The sequence below is a fragment of the Anopheles darlingi genome, chromosome 3 (assembly GCF_943734745.1).
Source record: "Anopheles darlingi chromosome 3, idAnoDarlMG_H_01, whole genome shotgun sequence".
Lineage (NCBI taxonomy): Eukaryota > Metazoa > Arthropoda > Insecta > Diptera > Culicidae > Anopheles > Anopheles darlingi.
Window position 1 is genome coordinate 59,348,605 of NC_064875.1, and position 13,437 is coordinate 59,362,041.

The following is a 13,437-nucleotide window of genomic DNA, read 5'->3' on the forward strand; positions in this document are numbered from 1 at the left end:
GGCATACCGTTTCACACTTGTACCTTCGAGCATGTAAGTAGCGTGTTTCAACTTCGGGGAACGAGTGATCGAAGGAGCAACGGGCAAACTAGGGAAGCAGAAGAAATGTGTCTGCTCGTGTAAGGATATTATCCACCGAAGTCTATCATCCACTGATCCCAGATACAAAATAGTAGCGTCTTGATGGACAATCATTGGAACCAGAGGAAGGGCTGGTCTAAGGGAAGAGCTAGACGGCTACACCGGAGTTCGCCCGTTTTATGGTACCATTTTTATCGATCCAGTCTTAAAAAAAAGATGTTGATAGATTCACTTTCCGTGCCATCTGCGCGAGCTAATGGAGTTTGCGAGTGCGAGAAGAGAAGGAAGCGTAGTGGCACAGCCACAAACTGAGTAGAGAAAAAATCATATGTACTGTTTCGGTAGAAAGAAACGTAAGCGTCTACCATTTTTCTAAGGGCCTCTTGTTTTACGATCGATTGTGATGTACTGTGTAGCGGATCTACTACTCTTCAATCTACTATGAATACCACCTACCATCTAACACTAAACAGAGTGACAGAGCAAATAGTGCTTGCCACCACGTTCAGTTGCCGGTTTCCAACTGGATCTGTTACTCTCTGCATCCTTTAAACCAGACGAATAATATTTAGGACAGATGAAATAAGGATGAAAAGCGCCATGTTAGGGCAAAGGAAAAAAAAAGTGCTTGAGAAGAGAAACGAGCTACTAAACCGGGCATATGCAAACGTATGTATCTATAGACGGACAAGAAAAAATAATACAAAAGACAAAAGAAACTGTAAGGATAACTCCAATTTGAAAAAGCGGACAAACGGATAAAAAAATAACCAAAAGAAGCTACCGCCACCAAGACAGACCTTGAAACAATAACGTCGTTATCTTTGTACCGTTTGTGTCGGTGTATGTCTGTGTGTGTGTATGTGTGTGTGGTGTGTGAATGATGCAGTTTGGTTTTCGTCTCATGCTCGAGATTGAATGTTCTCTGATCTATCAGTTTCTGTCAGTACAGTTTTTTTTTTTGGACAAAAATGAAAGAGGCACCACTAGCGTGCACTAGCTTGCGCTAGCACATCCGGTGAAGTTTTTGTAATTAGTGTATTATGTGTTGCTGTACATTTTTGGTAATCACGCCATCATGATAAACGAAAACAATTCGAAGACACATTCTAAAGTTTCCCTTTTCTAGACGACACAAACGAACGCCTCTCGCGGTACGCGGAACACACTCGGCCAAAGTTAACTATTTGGCGATAAAATTGCAGAAAGACCGACCGTGTCCTGAACACCATTCCCGGAGTAGTAGTAGAAGAAATAGTTGTAGTAGCGGGGGACCGTTCCCTGTTCTCTGTATTGTGTACATGTTGAGGATGCACTAGACTCCCAAACAGAGAGCAAAACCGAGGAAAATGCATATTCAAATATCTCCTTTTTCTAAATGCAACTCTTTAGTGTCTGTTGTTGAAAGTGTTTATTAGTGTGTACAATGGTAGAGCTCCCTCCCTACCTGGACGTGTGTAGAGGCAATCAATTTACATTTGTAGTCCAGAACCAGTGTATGGAACTCATAAGATATCAAACAATCGAGAGAATCGATCGAAACCGAGTGGCACGAGTGGCCCGCGAAGAAAGGAATTTTTACTCTTACACCGCTGTACTAAAATGCTAAATGCACTAAACTCCCTTCAACACTCTAGACTAACTTTTTTCAGTACAAAGTGTCATTAATGCTAGGCATGGTCGGCGTTAGGTGGTACCGCAAAGGGCACCGCAACGCAACAGGAGTATACCGGCCGGCCTGATAGAGAGACTATAGAGACGCGGTGCCTGTGATGGCACTACATTAATAAGGGCCGGTTTGAATTGAACCAGGAAACAATGACCCCTATTTCTGTAACATACATGCGGTAGCTATGAATTTAACAATTTAGTAGTTCTATCTTACAATTCTCATCTTTCGATGGCTGGCGGCGCGCGGCCACGTGGTGCAAGAATGTTTGGCGGGACGAGAGCATGGCGCAGTGCAACGACGGGAAAGGGCAGGGTATCAATGTAAACGTGGCGCTGAATTGATCATCTAATAATAAAAAAGGATTTAAAAAAACTATCAAAACCGTGTTTTTACACTCTTTTTTTGCACTTTTGTAGAGAAGTTTTTCGCTTTCCGGCGGGAAAAAACTACTCGAACCGTCTCGAATTATTTCACAAAGCTGAGCAACCAAACTCGATAGTTGTCCCCGACTGCTCGAAATATGCCGCTTTTCCTTCCACCGCTCGACTTTCATCGAATCAAAGGGGTTAGTCCACATTAGCCGTGACAACTAGTATATTTCTTCTTTTTATGAACCAATTTGTAATATGCCGATAATGGGGTGTTTTACAATAAAATCGTAAACCTTTCCATCTGCAGCTCGTCCAGATTTCCAAGCTAGTCAAGAAACAAGGGCATCAAAATCTGCAACAATTCCAGCTGTCAAGTATCTCGGATGATATGGACCCGGCCTAAGGTTGTGAAATCTCAGCGCGCGAGGAGTGTTTCCCGTTCTGCATCTTCTCCTACTAAAACTTAATCCTAGTAGACTACTAGCACCAAAAAGAACCGTCTAAAAATGGCCGTATTAGCGTCCGATCTCAAGCTGCTGTGGGCCTTCCGCGGCACTTTCGGCCAGGTAAGTTTTTCCGCCGATGCCCCTCCGACGACCGACGAAGAAAATGGGATCGCGGGATTAGAGGATAACCGCGATTTCCAGATCATTCCGTCGTCGTGAAAGTTATCCTTACAAGAATTCTACGTGACTACCGTGACTTGTGACGCACAATCGACCTTCTGGCCCCACCTCGCCTCGCTTCGATTATTACTTTGTCTCTCCGTGTGGTGCTCCGCGAGTGTCGCGGTTAATTTTTGTCATTATATAATGAGCGATACGCGTGAAAAGAAAACATTTCCTTGATCCCCGTCGTCGTGGCTTTCCAGGAACTGTGTTCGTTCGCACGGTCGCGTGTCTGCCTTCCTCGTTACCCTAACACACTTAATCGGAAAGTGGTCGTACGGGTCAATGAATGGGGCGCGTAATTGAATTGCGCGACCCCCACGCTACCGTGGCCCCTACACTGTTTACGCATTCAATTTGTCTTCACACATTATCAGACCTGATAGCCGAAACCTCGGGAACCGGGAGGTGGTCGACGCGAATCAATTCCGCGACCGCGACGGCGACGGCGGCCACGCTCAGCTGATTTGATTACTCCGCGCATTAACGAGCTGCCGTCAAATGGCACGGACATCACAAGACCAGACACCAGCAGCACCATTCATGCTTATCGCTTCTCTCTTCTTGCTTCTTGCGTTCGCTTTCAGATCCGAAACGTTCATCTAGCGGTGGCCAACAATGCAGCCGCAAAGAAGGTCAAGAAGTTCCAGATTTACCGCTGGAATCCGGATCAGCCCGAACAGAAACCGTACAATCAGGTGAGGGCTTTAGCGCGAGATAACCGCCCGCCGTTCGGACAATTGCAAAAGGTTACGCAATTAACACGACCTGTTGTAACCCCCCGCGCTGGGGGACTTCTATTCCCATCTAGACCTATGAGGTAGACCTAGGCGCCTGCGGACCGATGGTGCTGGATGCGCTGATCAAGATCAAGAACGAGATGGATCCGACGCTGACCTTCCGCCGATCGTGCCGTGAAGGTATCTGTGGTTCGTGTGCCATGAATATCGGTGGCACGAACACGCTCGCTTGCATCAGCAAGATCGATGCGGACAATCTGGATAAACCGACCAAAATCTACCCTCTGCCGCACATGTACGTGGTGAAGGATCTGGTGCCGGATATGAACAACTTCTACAACCAGTACCGTTCGATCCAGCCTTGGTTACAGCGCAAGTAAGTCCCCTACTGCTCAGCGGTCGGTCAGCGCTTATCGCATGGTGCTTATATGGATGTGATTAACGATGTTTTGTTTATGTTTTTTTTTCGATTGTAGGAACGAAACCGGCGAAAAGAAGGGTGATGCCCAGTACCTCCAGTCGGTGGATGATCGAGCTAAGCTCGATGGACTGTACGAATGCATCCTGTGTGCGTGCTGCTCCACGTCTTGCCCCTCGTACTGGTGGAACGGCGATAAGTACCTTGGGCCGGCCGTGCTGATGCAGGCCTATCGGTGGATTATTGATTCGCGTGACGAAAGCACGGCCGCCCGGTTGGACAAACTGAAGGATCCGTTCAGCGTGTATCGGTGCCACACGATCATGAACTGCACCCGAACGTGTCCGAAGGGTCTGAATCCGGGCAAGGCGATCGCCGAGATCAAGAAACTGTTGTCCGGCATCGCAAAGAAGGACGCTCCGGGGCTCGAAACTGCGGCTCTCCACGCCAAGTAAGCGTTTAGTGCCGTGCCTAGGTAGCCCCAATAGTGTCTGCAAAGCATGTCCCCCTCCGGGGAAAGCGGGTTTTACAGATGGAACTCTAGACGAGAAAAAGTATTTCGAAACCAAAAAGTAATGTCAACAACAGAGACGAATATCTTCATCCATCCCCCCATCCCACCACGGGCCGTACATCTGGCCACTCAAAGGGATATAATTAGGACGCGTCGTAGTGAGCACTCTCCCGGAAGCAATGGAGGGCCACACTGCACAAACACTGCGCGTTGGTAAACTACCAAAAAGGCAAATGTCGAACAAATATTGTTAGTGAAGCTGTGAAAACAACCTAGCTTAGTTTTTGTGCTATTAGAACGATTAGATTTTCATTGCCATCATGCACAGAGAGTGTAAAAGGCCACCCAGCTTTACGCGCAGTAAACATTCATCATCATCAGCAGGGGCCCCTCCGTCGGCGGATCGTGCTCATTTCGTCGGCATAAATTATTTATGTTTCGTAGCAAAATATGAACAGAAAAGAGGCATAATAAACAAACAGTTAAACTTGCCCACTGCGGGCAACCCAAACTGCATGTTCTTAGGTCTTTATCATTATTACTCGTTTTGTTTTGCGACATTGACCAGGGATCTTAATTAAAATCAAAATTTGTGTTTTTACACTTCGCTGGTGGCTGGTTTTATAGCAACGACAACGCCGCGAAGATTCAAATTTTAAACGGCGCCCGACAGTGTTGCCAGAGATTGGCATGATCCCCGTATATACGTGTACGGGTTAAATACTGTCAACTGTCAGTGATGACGTCATGAATTTTAGTCTTTCAAGTGTTGGATGATTCTGTGCTGAAAAAATGATAAAATAACGCTGTAATTCCCTCCGTCTAACGCAAGAAAGGTGTTTAAACGTCGTGCAAGGATACCGTGCCTCGAGGTAAGTAGAAATATCTACAATAGAAGGTGAAAAAGCGTGTGAAAATCGCGTTTGAAAAGCCAGCCCAAGCGCCGCTAGGTTCGTGCGTGTGAACGCGTGTGTGTACCCGCGCGGTAGCACCGCGGCTAGCGTCGTCGTTCCTTTCGGTGACGGGTAAACGCGCTCGGTTTTGTTTGTGCTCTCGAGGGCTGTTGGGTCTCGGATTCCCGCGAGTGGGGAGGCGGAAGCGTAGCGATCTCTTGGCGAGGAGGTGGCTTGGTGCGTTTCCCTCCATTTTGCTGAGCAGAGCAGGCTGTGGCCAAGAGCTGCTGCGGGACAAGTGAAATTGTTTATTTTTAACCTCGCCTCCCGTGTGCTTCCCTCGAAGGGCCAGTGATGATCGATACGAGAGGAAGGCCCTTGAAAAGGGCACGAATGCCACGCACAACGCACAAGTGCGATTGTTTGAATTCGATCGTGTAGCAACCACACCCTCTCCCTCACAGGGGATATTCTCCAAGCAACATAGAATTAAAAATTCCATCATCGTACTCTGTGGCGGTGATTTTCTTTCGTCTGATGGGGAGGGCCATGCTGAAAAATTTAATCGTTCGAGAAAGATAACCAGTTGCTCGTTAAGATAGCGGCCGTGCGGTGTGTCTAGCCACACGCATGCTGTCGATTTTCAATCTCCCCCTCTATAGGCCTCTCAAAGATTCCACTTCTCGCTGCCAGCTTGGACGGGAGCGGATGAGCGAGATCGCGTTACCGTTCGGTAAGGAAGCTAATCAAATATTCAGAGAAAAAAGAAACACAAAACCGTTGACACCAAATATTGCGGCTGTGGGGCGGTTGGGGAGCTTCGCTTGCTCTGTCGATGGGTGTATGCTACGGCTGGACCAACGGTGCGCTGAAACGACGAGGAGGAGAAGGAAGACGTGATATGATCGCGTGAGCCAGTTATACCAACAGACGCACGTCGTCTGGCGGATTTAATAATCCGAGTGGGAAGAGCATGAAGCTAAGAAGCTGGTTGTTAACTCAAATGACGCACCCGCGTGCGCGTTGGAACTATTTTTACGATCCTACACCATGCATGGCCTGCTAGAACAGCATCATTCGCGCGCGATCTTGTTTTTGAACCTCGCGGAGAAGCGACCTCCATTTCGCATGATGCTATCCGTTGCATCGTCCAACAGACCATGCGGATGATATTTTTATTCGCAGCTGAATCCCTCGCCTTTGCCATTTCACTTTCGTTGGCCGTGTTGTGTCCCCTCCCGTGAGAGGCGTTTAAATTTAAAGGCAAGCAGCACGTGCTTTTCGAGGGCATCTGAATCATATGGTTCCGGAGATGCATTCTATCGTTTTTTTGCAATTCGAACAGTGGTTTACAATTTCTTAATAAACTTTTTTTTAATCAAACAATTTAAAAAATAACTGTTCATTCAATAACTTATCAGCAGTGAAACCCTCTTACTTTTTGCTCTTCAAAATCGAACTCCAGAAATATTGGCTCACTACCGCTAACGATTGAGTTTCAAAGCTGTTGCCCTTGTCGCAGAACCGCGTGTGTAGGTGGCAAGTGAACGTTTATGTGACGTTGGGTGGAACCAGCTAAAGCACCTGTGCGTTAAGAAGGCATATCCAATCGCGCGTATCAGCATGTTTGTACTTTGGGCTGTAAAAACATGGTAGAAAAACCTTGGCTCATCCGTGTAGCCCAGGTAACGAAGGGCAACTGTGTAGTGCCTGCGTGCGTGCACTAGCTGGTGCGCTATGCTTTTCAATGCTTGCTATGTTTACCTTAATTTTTACGAACCAAATGATACCCGAAGCGCGTATGAATGAAAGCAATTTATTTATCATCTTATCTTTGCTTTATCTGTGTACAGATTTGTTTGTTTGTCAAGGGCTGAAGATACCAACAGATTTAAAAAAGGCTTCCATAAGTATTCGGAGAGTAAAATAGAAAACCACCCTTGATAGTCCTAGTGAAGCAATCATTGAACCCAGACGACAGAATGTCGGAAGCACAGGGCGGAAGCGTCGACCAACGGCGTCGTTCCCGCTCAAAGACACCCAACAGCTTGAATTTGCGTGTCAGTTCCGATCGTGAACAGAACGGGTCGGATCCTTCACCCAATCGAAAGACTCGCAAAGCGCCCACCGTCGCTACGATCGAGGAAAAAGATGAAGCTACACCAACGCAGAACCGTGGTACATCGGTGCGTAAAACTCGAATCGTTACCTCGGACTACTCATCGGAAGAGACCTCACCAGAGACGGCACGTGCGGCGGCCGCGGCCGTCATTGCAAATGCCAACGAACAGCTGGCTAAATCGGTGGCCCAATTATCAAAATCATCCATCACTACCACCTCAACCACATCCAGCAGCGTTGTCGTCGTCAGTGGCGAAGTACGGGCAGAGGAGAAGAGGATCACTACGACGAAAGTCAGCAACAATAATGCTGCGCTAGCTTCGTCTGCATCACCAAAGAAAGATACTATCAGTCAGCAACAACAAGTGCCCATTATCTCAGTGCCTGTGGATGCTGAACCGGCCGCAGCCGGTAAGCGAATCACTTCTTCCAGCAGTACTACCTCCTCTAGTACCTTGTCCAGTAAAATCGTCTCTGGTGGTAGTACCATGCGAACGAGCACACCGAAAAGTGCGATCACAACTAGATCAGCAACCGCAGCATCATCGGCAGCCAAGATCGCCCTCACGCCGGAACAACTCCAACAGCACGCTGCTTACAAAGAGTACATTGAAGCAGGGGAATACTGGAACAAGTATCCCAAAACGGATTACACGTACTCGGAGCTGTCACCACATCGGCGGGAAGTGGCACCAGGACTGATCGCCATGCCGAACATGTCTCGTCCCAGCCTTTCCAATCACGCCGAGCGAGTGCACACGATGATCCAGCGCGATCCGGAACGTGAAATGTATATTCGCGAACGATACACCACCGGGGCTCGGTTGGCTAAAAGGGACGCTCAATATGATTCCGCCGATGAGGCTGACTATTTTACTCAGCAAGCACAGCAGAGACAACAGAAGCGTGTAACCATTGAGAAACGTTCAATAGTAAGCCGTTTCTTCCTGGCGATCGTCACGTACGTGTTCCGTTGCTATGATACCGTTCGCTCAGTGTTTACCAGAAAGACCGATGAGCAGCAGCTCTACTACACTCGTATCGTGGATGAGAGAGGTATTGGTCAACTGACACTTCATTTTATGGATCCGATACTAATCTTAATTCGACAAATCTCTTATACGTTACTCTTTTTAGGATTCTTTGCCCGAGTGTACGGTGCCATCTCCTCGTTCTTCACCCACCTATTCAAACGCGTGTACTTGCTGATCTCCTCCGTTCTGTTTCTGGATGCCTGGTTATTGCAAACGACTGCTGCCGATCAGGAGCAACAGCTATTGGCTGCTGGACAGCGTAAGCGTCGGTTTTTGCTGTTTCTACTTGTGCTGCTACCATTTCTGCTGATTGGCGGTAAGTCAATGTTTCTCGCATGGGGTTAGATCAATTAGTTTCGTAGAGAAGAATTTATCATTTGCGTCCTAATTCACTTCGCTTTAACTAAAGCCATATTATCACTCTCTTTCTTCCTTCCTGTCTATACTCGGTGGTGATCCTCTTTTCTCAAACAGGTACGCTCCTTTATGTCGATCCTTCCACGCTGGAAACGGTTCGCGCAAGCTTGCCGTTTGGCTTGCCAACTATTGAACTGACACTTCCAGATCTTCCCGCCCTGCCGGAACTGCCGAGCGTCGCTCTACCAGAAGCCGACACGGTCAAGCAATATATCGGTGACCGTTGGTCCGATCTTTCGCAACTGAGTGGTGACGTGCTTGATCAGCTGAAGCTCGTCTCGCAGAACTCGATCGAAACCGTTCGTGGACTCTTTGCGACGGAAGACGAGGACTCTGGCGCATAAATTATGATCTGCATCATGCCCGTTTGCGAGATTTACCGTTTTTTGCTTTCATTCACATGTGTTTGCCATTTTTTTTTTATTGTGAGTGTGTTTTGCACTTCGCATAGCTGTAAGTTAAGTTAGGCATTTGTGTTACGAACTTTGCTGTCTCCGCTTAGTTCGTATTTAGTTCTTTCTTTCATTGATTTGTTTCAAGTTGTTTTTTTTATTACACGAAACCCCTCCCGTGCGTACTTTCTAATACTTCAAAACATATAGTTACAACAAAAGCTTCATATCCAAGACATAGGTTTAATTTCTGTCTCATAAATGTCCGTACTTGATGCACGATCATCGCCACGCAAACGTAGCATAGGCAAGGCCACAATAACAACGCAAATGCATTTAATATGCGGCAGGCAAAAGATAATGGATAGAGGAAACGAACACTCCCATCTTCTCATGATCGACAAACCCCATTAGTAAGCCGATTTTATCTTTTCCGTTTTAATTATTACGATGTATACTGCTCTTCATCATAGCGTGGCACCGGAATATGGTTTTCGCGTGTTGCATGATAGCATTTCTCTTTAGTCATAAATGAATGCTTTTAATAATCATTTCCTTCATCTCGTTTAGTGACCCACCCTTTTTGGTCACAATCATTCAATGGTTCTTTCTGCCGCTAAATGGTTCGTTTCGGTCTTTGTTGAAGAACAATAGCTTTCTCTTCAAACTCATGCGTAACAGACAGTTGTTCGATTGTTCAAAAGAAAGTACAATAAACTGGCGGGAAAGTGTGTTTGATCACTATGCCCCTTGTCCCTTTTTCTAAAATTTGTACTACTCAATCGTTCGTTCGTGTGTGTTTTTGTATCACCACTGAAGATGCTCACTTTCCGACTTCGATAGCGCTAGGAACGAATCCTTAGTGTAGGCCACGACAGGTAAGCATAGTTTTGTTATGTTTCGCTCACTGTCCTTTCTGCTTTCACGAACTTGTCTCGCGTTCAAACGTTTCCTATCCCATGTATGCTATCTGGATTGATTTTATTCTTTGTATTTTTTTTTATTGTGGTTTGTTAACGTTCGTCCTCTATCCTTCTCTTGTCTGAGTGCGTTTTGTTTTAGTGGTTGATGTGATCGTTTTAAGTGATAAAATGATGATTAATGATCGATTGTAGATTCTAACGCAACACATTTGGGTGACAGATCGGTGACGGTGCGACGCTCGCAGAGAAGGCTAGAGGACGATATCCTGTGTCCTGTTTTCCATTCCCTCTGTTCCAACATTCTGTTGATTTTTCTCTCTAAAGGACGCATACTAATGATTATTTTTCTTTTCAGCGCACCTCTTGGCAGATGAAGACCACGCGATAGTGCTGCCGGTTTCTTCGCGCGCTACTGTAGCCCTATCCTCGTTTTCACGTGCTCTACCGGAACATCTAAGAGACGCAAAGATTACCGTTGAACAGCTCTACGAATACGTTAGTAATTCTAAACCAGTGGAAGGTTTACGATCCGCTACTTTGCCTTCTCTTTGGTTCCTGTTACCATCCTTCGGATGGCTTTCGGGCCTATCATGGCCATCCTTTTCAACACGAGGATCGAGTGGTTCGCAATCGCCCATCCACGATACTCTGCGTCGTACATTGAGCAGGGAAGAATACGAAGAACTAATGCTCCATATCGATTCATATATCGATGGGTTGTTGGAACAAAAGTACGCCTCCAAGCTGGTCCAAGCGGTACGGGATACAGAAGAGCGCGAAAAAGCACAAAAACCGATTGCCATTACACCGGAAATAACTGCTCACGTGGCGCACATTATTCAGGAAAGCTTGAGCACATACAACTACCGATTGACGGACGGTGATATTGAGAATGTGGCCCAAAGAGTACACCAAATGTTACTGACAACGTACCCGGCGGTGTTTGATGCTGAGTGGTTGTCAAAGCAAAACCAAGAGCACATCATAAATGAGAATAGGCCCGAGGTATCGAAGGAATACATTGCGGAGATACAGCGGCTAGTTGAGCAACAGATAAGCATTACCAACAACCAATATATCATCGAGGGTCATCAGCTGGAAGAGCTTCTTACGAAGATACTCACCTCCAATCAGTTGCTAAAGTTGATTGACCATCGAATCGACGTTAAGGCGCAAAGTATTCAATTAGAAAGTGACCGGCGGCGAGATGCTTTGGTGGAAGCACTCCAGAAGGAACTAAGCGACATCAAAGTGCACTTCAATCAGCAACTGCTAGATAACAGTGCACAGTGGGAAGATCGCTTACGGCTCGTGGCACAAAATCATGCCAAGCTAGATGATCAGATCAGTGCCTATCGATTAGAGAACGATAAGCTCTACCAAAAGCTACTAACGGACTTCGATGGCCGTCTAGAGGCGGTCCGGGCGGAGCGCTTCGAAGGTGTTAATAAGGTTATAAGGGAAAACATACTCACTATTCTTGGACTGAACATACAGCAAGACATCCCGGAGGGTGATCTCCGAACATGGATCAACGGAGTGTTTGTAGCACGCGAGCACTTGGAGGAACGACTGAGCGAGCTTCTCCGGGAAGTGAAAGCCGAACGGCAATCGGACATCGAACAAAGTGCCGCCCAACTGATGGCGCGCATTGGCGAACAGCTTCGGAATGAGATGAAGCTACGTTTGGAAGAAGCGCACTCGGCGAACACCAAACAACCGGACCATTCTGGTGAACCATCGGAACCATCGGTAGGCGCTTTAACGGAGAAGGATGTTAAACGAATTGTTCGGGAGGCGCTGGTCATCTACGATGCCGATAAGACGGGATTGGTCGATTATGCACTAGAAACGGCCGGTGGTCAAGTGCTTTCGACGCGTTGCACGGAAAATTACAAATCCCATTCGGCCGAGTTCCGTATATTTGGCATCCCGATCTGGTATCCATCCAACACACCGCGAACCGTCATTTCTCCAACAATGGAACCGGGTCAATGTTGGGCTTTTCAAGGGTTCCCCGGTTATCTCGGTAAGTATTTGTGTTATGCCGTTCTGCCCTGCTATTCTTGCGCTTCTCTAGATGATGTATAGTTGTAGCGACGTCACGCATCTACTTTCGATCATAATCATCGTCCTAAGCTCTCTTGTATCCCGGTTCTGTGTTTGTTGAAGTGATTGTGCAGAATGTATCTCTCATATTGCCGCCCCCCGTTCGCCAACCATCTGCGCCAAGTGCCTTCAATACTTCAATCTTCTATTCCATTTCTGTTTTTCTCTATTTCTAGTCATACAATTAAACACTCGAGTAATCGTGACGGGCTTCTCGCTGGAGCATATCTCTAAGCTCCTTGTCGCCCAGGGATCAATAAGTTCTGCCCCGAGAGCGTTTACCGTTTGGGTAGGTTATCTCCTCCGTCAAGTAGTGGCCGTAGTTTGCTAACCTCGGTGTGTGCCAAAATTATTTCGGGATCTTCTTTTCGGCTTATGATTCAGGCGTATCATTCGCATGACGATGTAAACTAATAGCACGTCCTTTCGTTTGCAGTAGCGTTACTGTTGATCGAAATTAGTTTTACTTAAAAGAAAGTCTTACATTTCATTTCGTATTTTACCGCCCAAAAACAGGGTCTGCGAGAACTGGACGACCCCGAACCTGTCCTGCTGGGTAGTTATGAGTACCGGGACCAGGTGGGCAGCAGTCTTCAGTACTTCCCGGTACAGAACAAACAGTGGCAGGAACCGCTGCAGATCGTCGAGCTGCGCATCGAGTCAAACCATGGAAACATTCATTACACCTGTCTGTATCGGTTTCGGGTACACGGTGACAAGGTTGACGATGCGCGATAGAGAACCAACACATCGGAAAGGGCAATTGTTTCCAATCAGACAGAAGAGAATTGTCGATGTTTTATTCGATTTTAGTTTATTTATTGCTGTAGCAGTTGCATTTACGTACATGTTTGTTTGTCTTGTCTTGCGTTACTTTTCGAATGTTTTGTTTTAGCTGTATATGAACGTCCTAGTTCGTATCCATCACAGATCACGTACGATCGATCATACCAAAAGTGAACAAGAGTAGTAACATTAATTGCCTTTGTCCAACGAGCAGCAAATGCTGCTCTCATTTAGAATGTGTTAGATACTAAGTCGTTTTGTTTCGTTTTGTGTAAGGAAAAGCAATAGAGTATTACTT

General features: G+C 46.6%; 2 protein-coding genes across 2 annotated transcripts in view; both read left to right on the plus strand.

The window, feature by feature from the left end:
• The first annotated feature begins 2,507 nt into the window (after nucleotides 1-2,507).
• On the plus strand, nucleotides 2,508-4,980 carry LOC125954719 (succinate dehydrogenase [ubiquinone] iron-sulfur subunit, mitochondrial). Its single transcript, XM_049685237.1, has 4 exons — nucleotides 2,508-2,690; nucleotides 3,380-3,490; nucleotides 3,604-3,908; nucleotides 4,009-4,980. Exons 1-4 carry the CDS (start codon nucleotides 2,631-2,633, stop codon nucleotides 4,403-4,405), a joined length of 873 nt encoding a protein of 290 aa, XP_049541194.1. The 5' UTR covers nucleotides 2,508-2,630; the 3' UTR covers nucleotides 4,406-4,980.
• A 227-nt stretch (nucleotides 4,981-5,207) lies between these two features.
• LOC125957802 (klaroid protein) overlaps nucleotides 5,208-13,437 on the plus strand; it is a 9,363-nt gene continuing 1,133 nt past the window's right edge. The window contains exons 1-6 of the mRNA XM_049690727.1: nucleotides 5,208-5,336; nucleotides 7,211-8,534; nucleotides 8,616-8,828; nucleotides 10,600-12,273; nucleotides 12,530-12,642; nucleotides 12,870-13,437. The exon at nucleotides 12,870-13,437 is cut by the window's right edge and continues 1,133 nt beyond it. Of these exons, the coding sequence (XP_049546684.1) occupies nucleotides 7,340-8,534; nucleotides 8,616-8,828; nucleotides 10,600-12,273; nucleotides 12,530-12,642; nucleotides 12,870-13,091 (3,417 nt within the window). The 5' untranslated portion in view covers nucleotides 5,208-5,336; nucleotides 7,211-7,339 and the 3' untranslated portion in view covers nucleotides 13,092-13,437. The remainder of the gene's footprint in view (nucleotides 5,337-7,210; nucleotides 8,535-8,615; nucleotides 8,829-10,599; nucleotides 12,274-12,529; nucleotides 12,643-12,869) is intronic.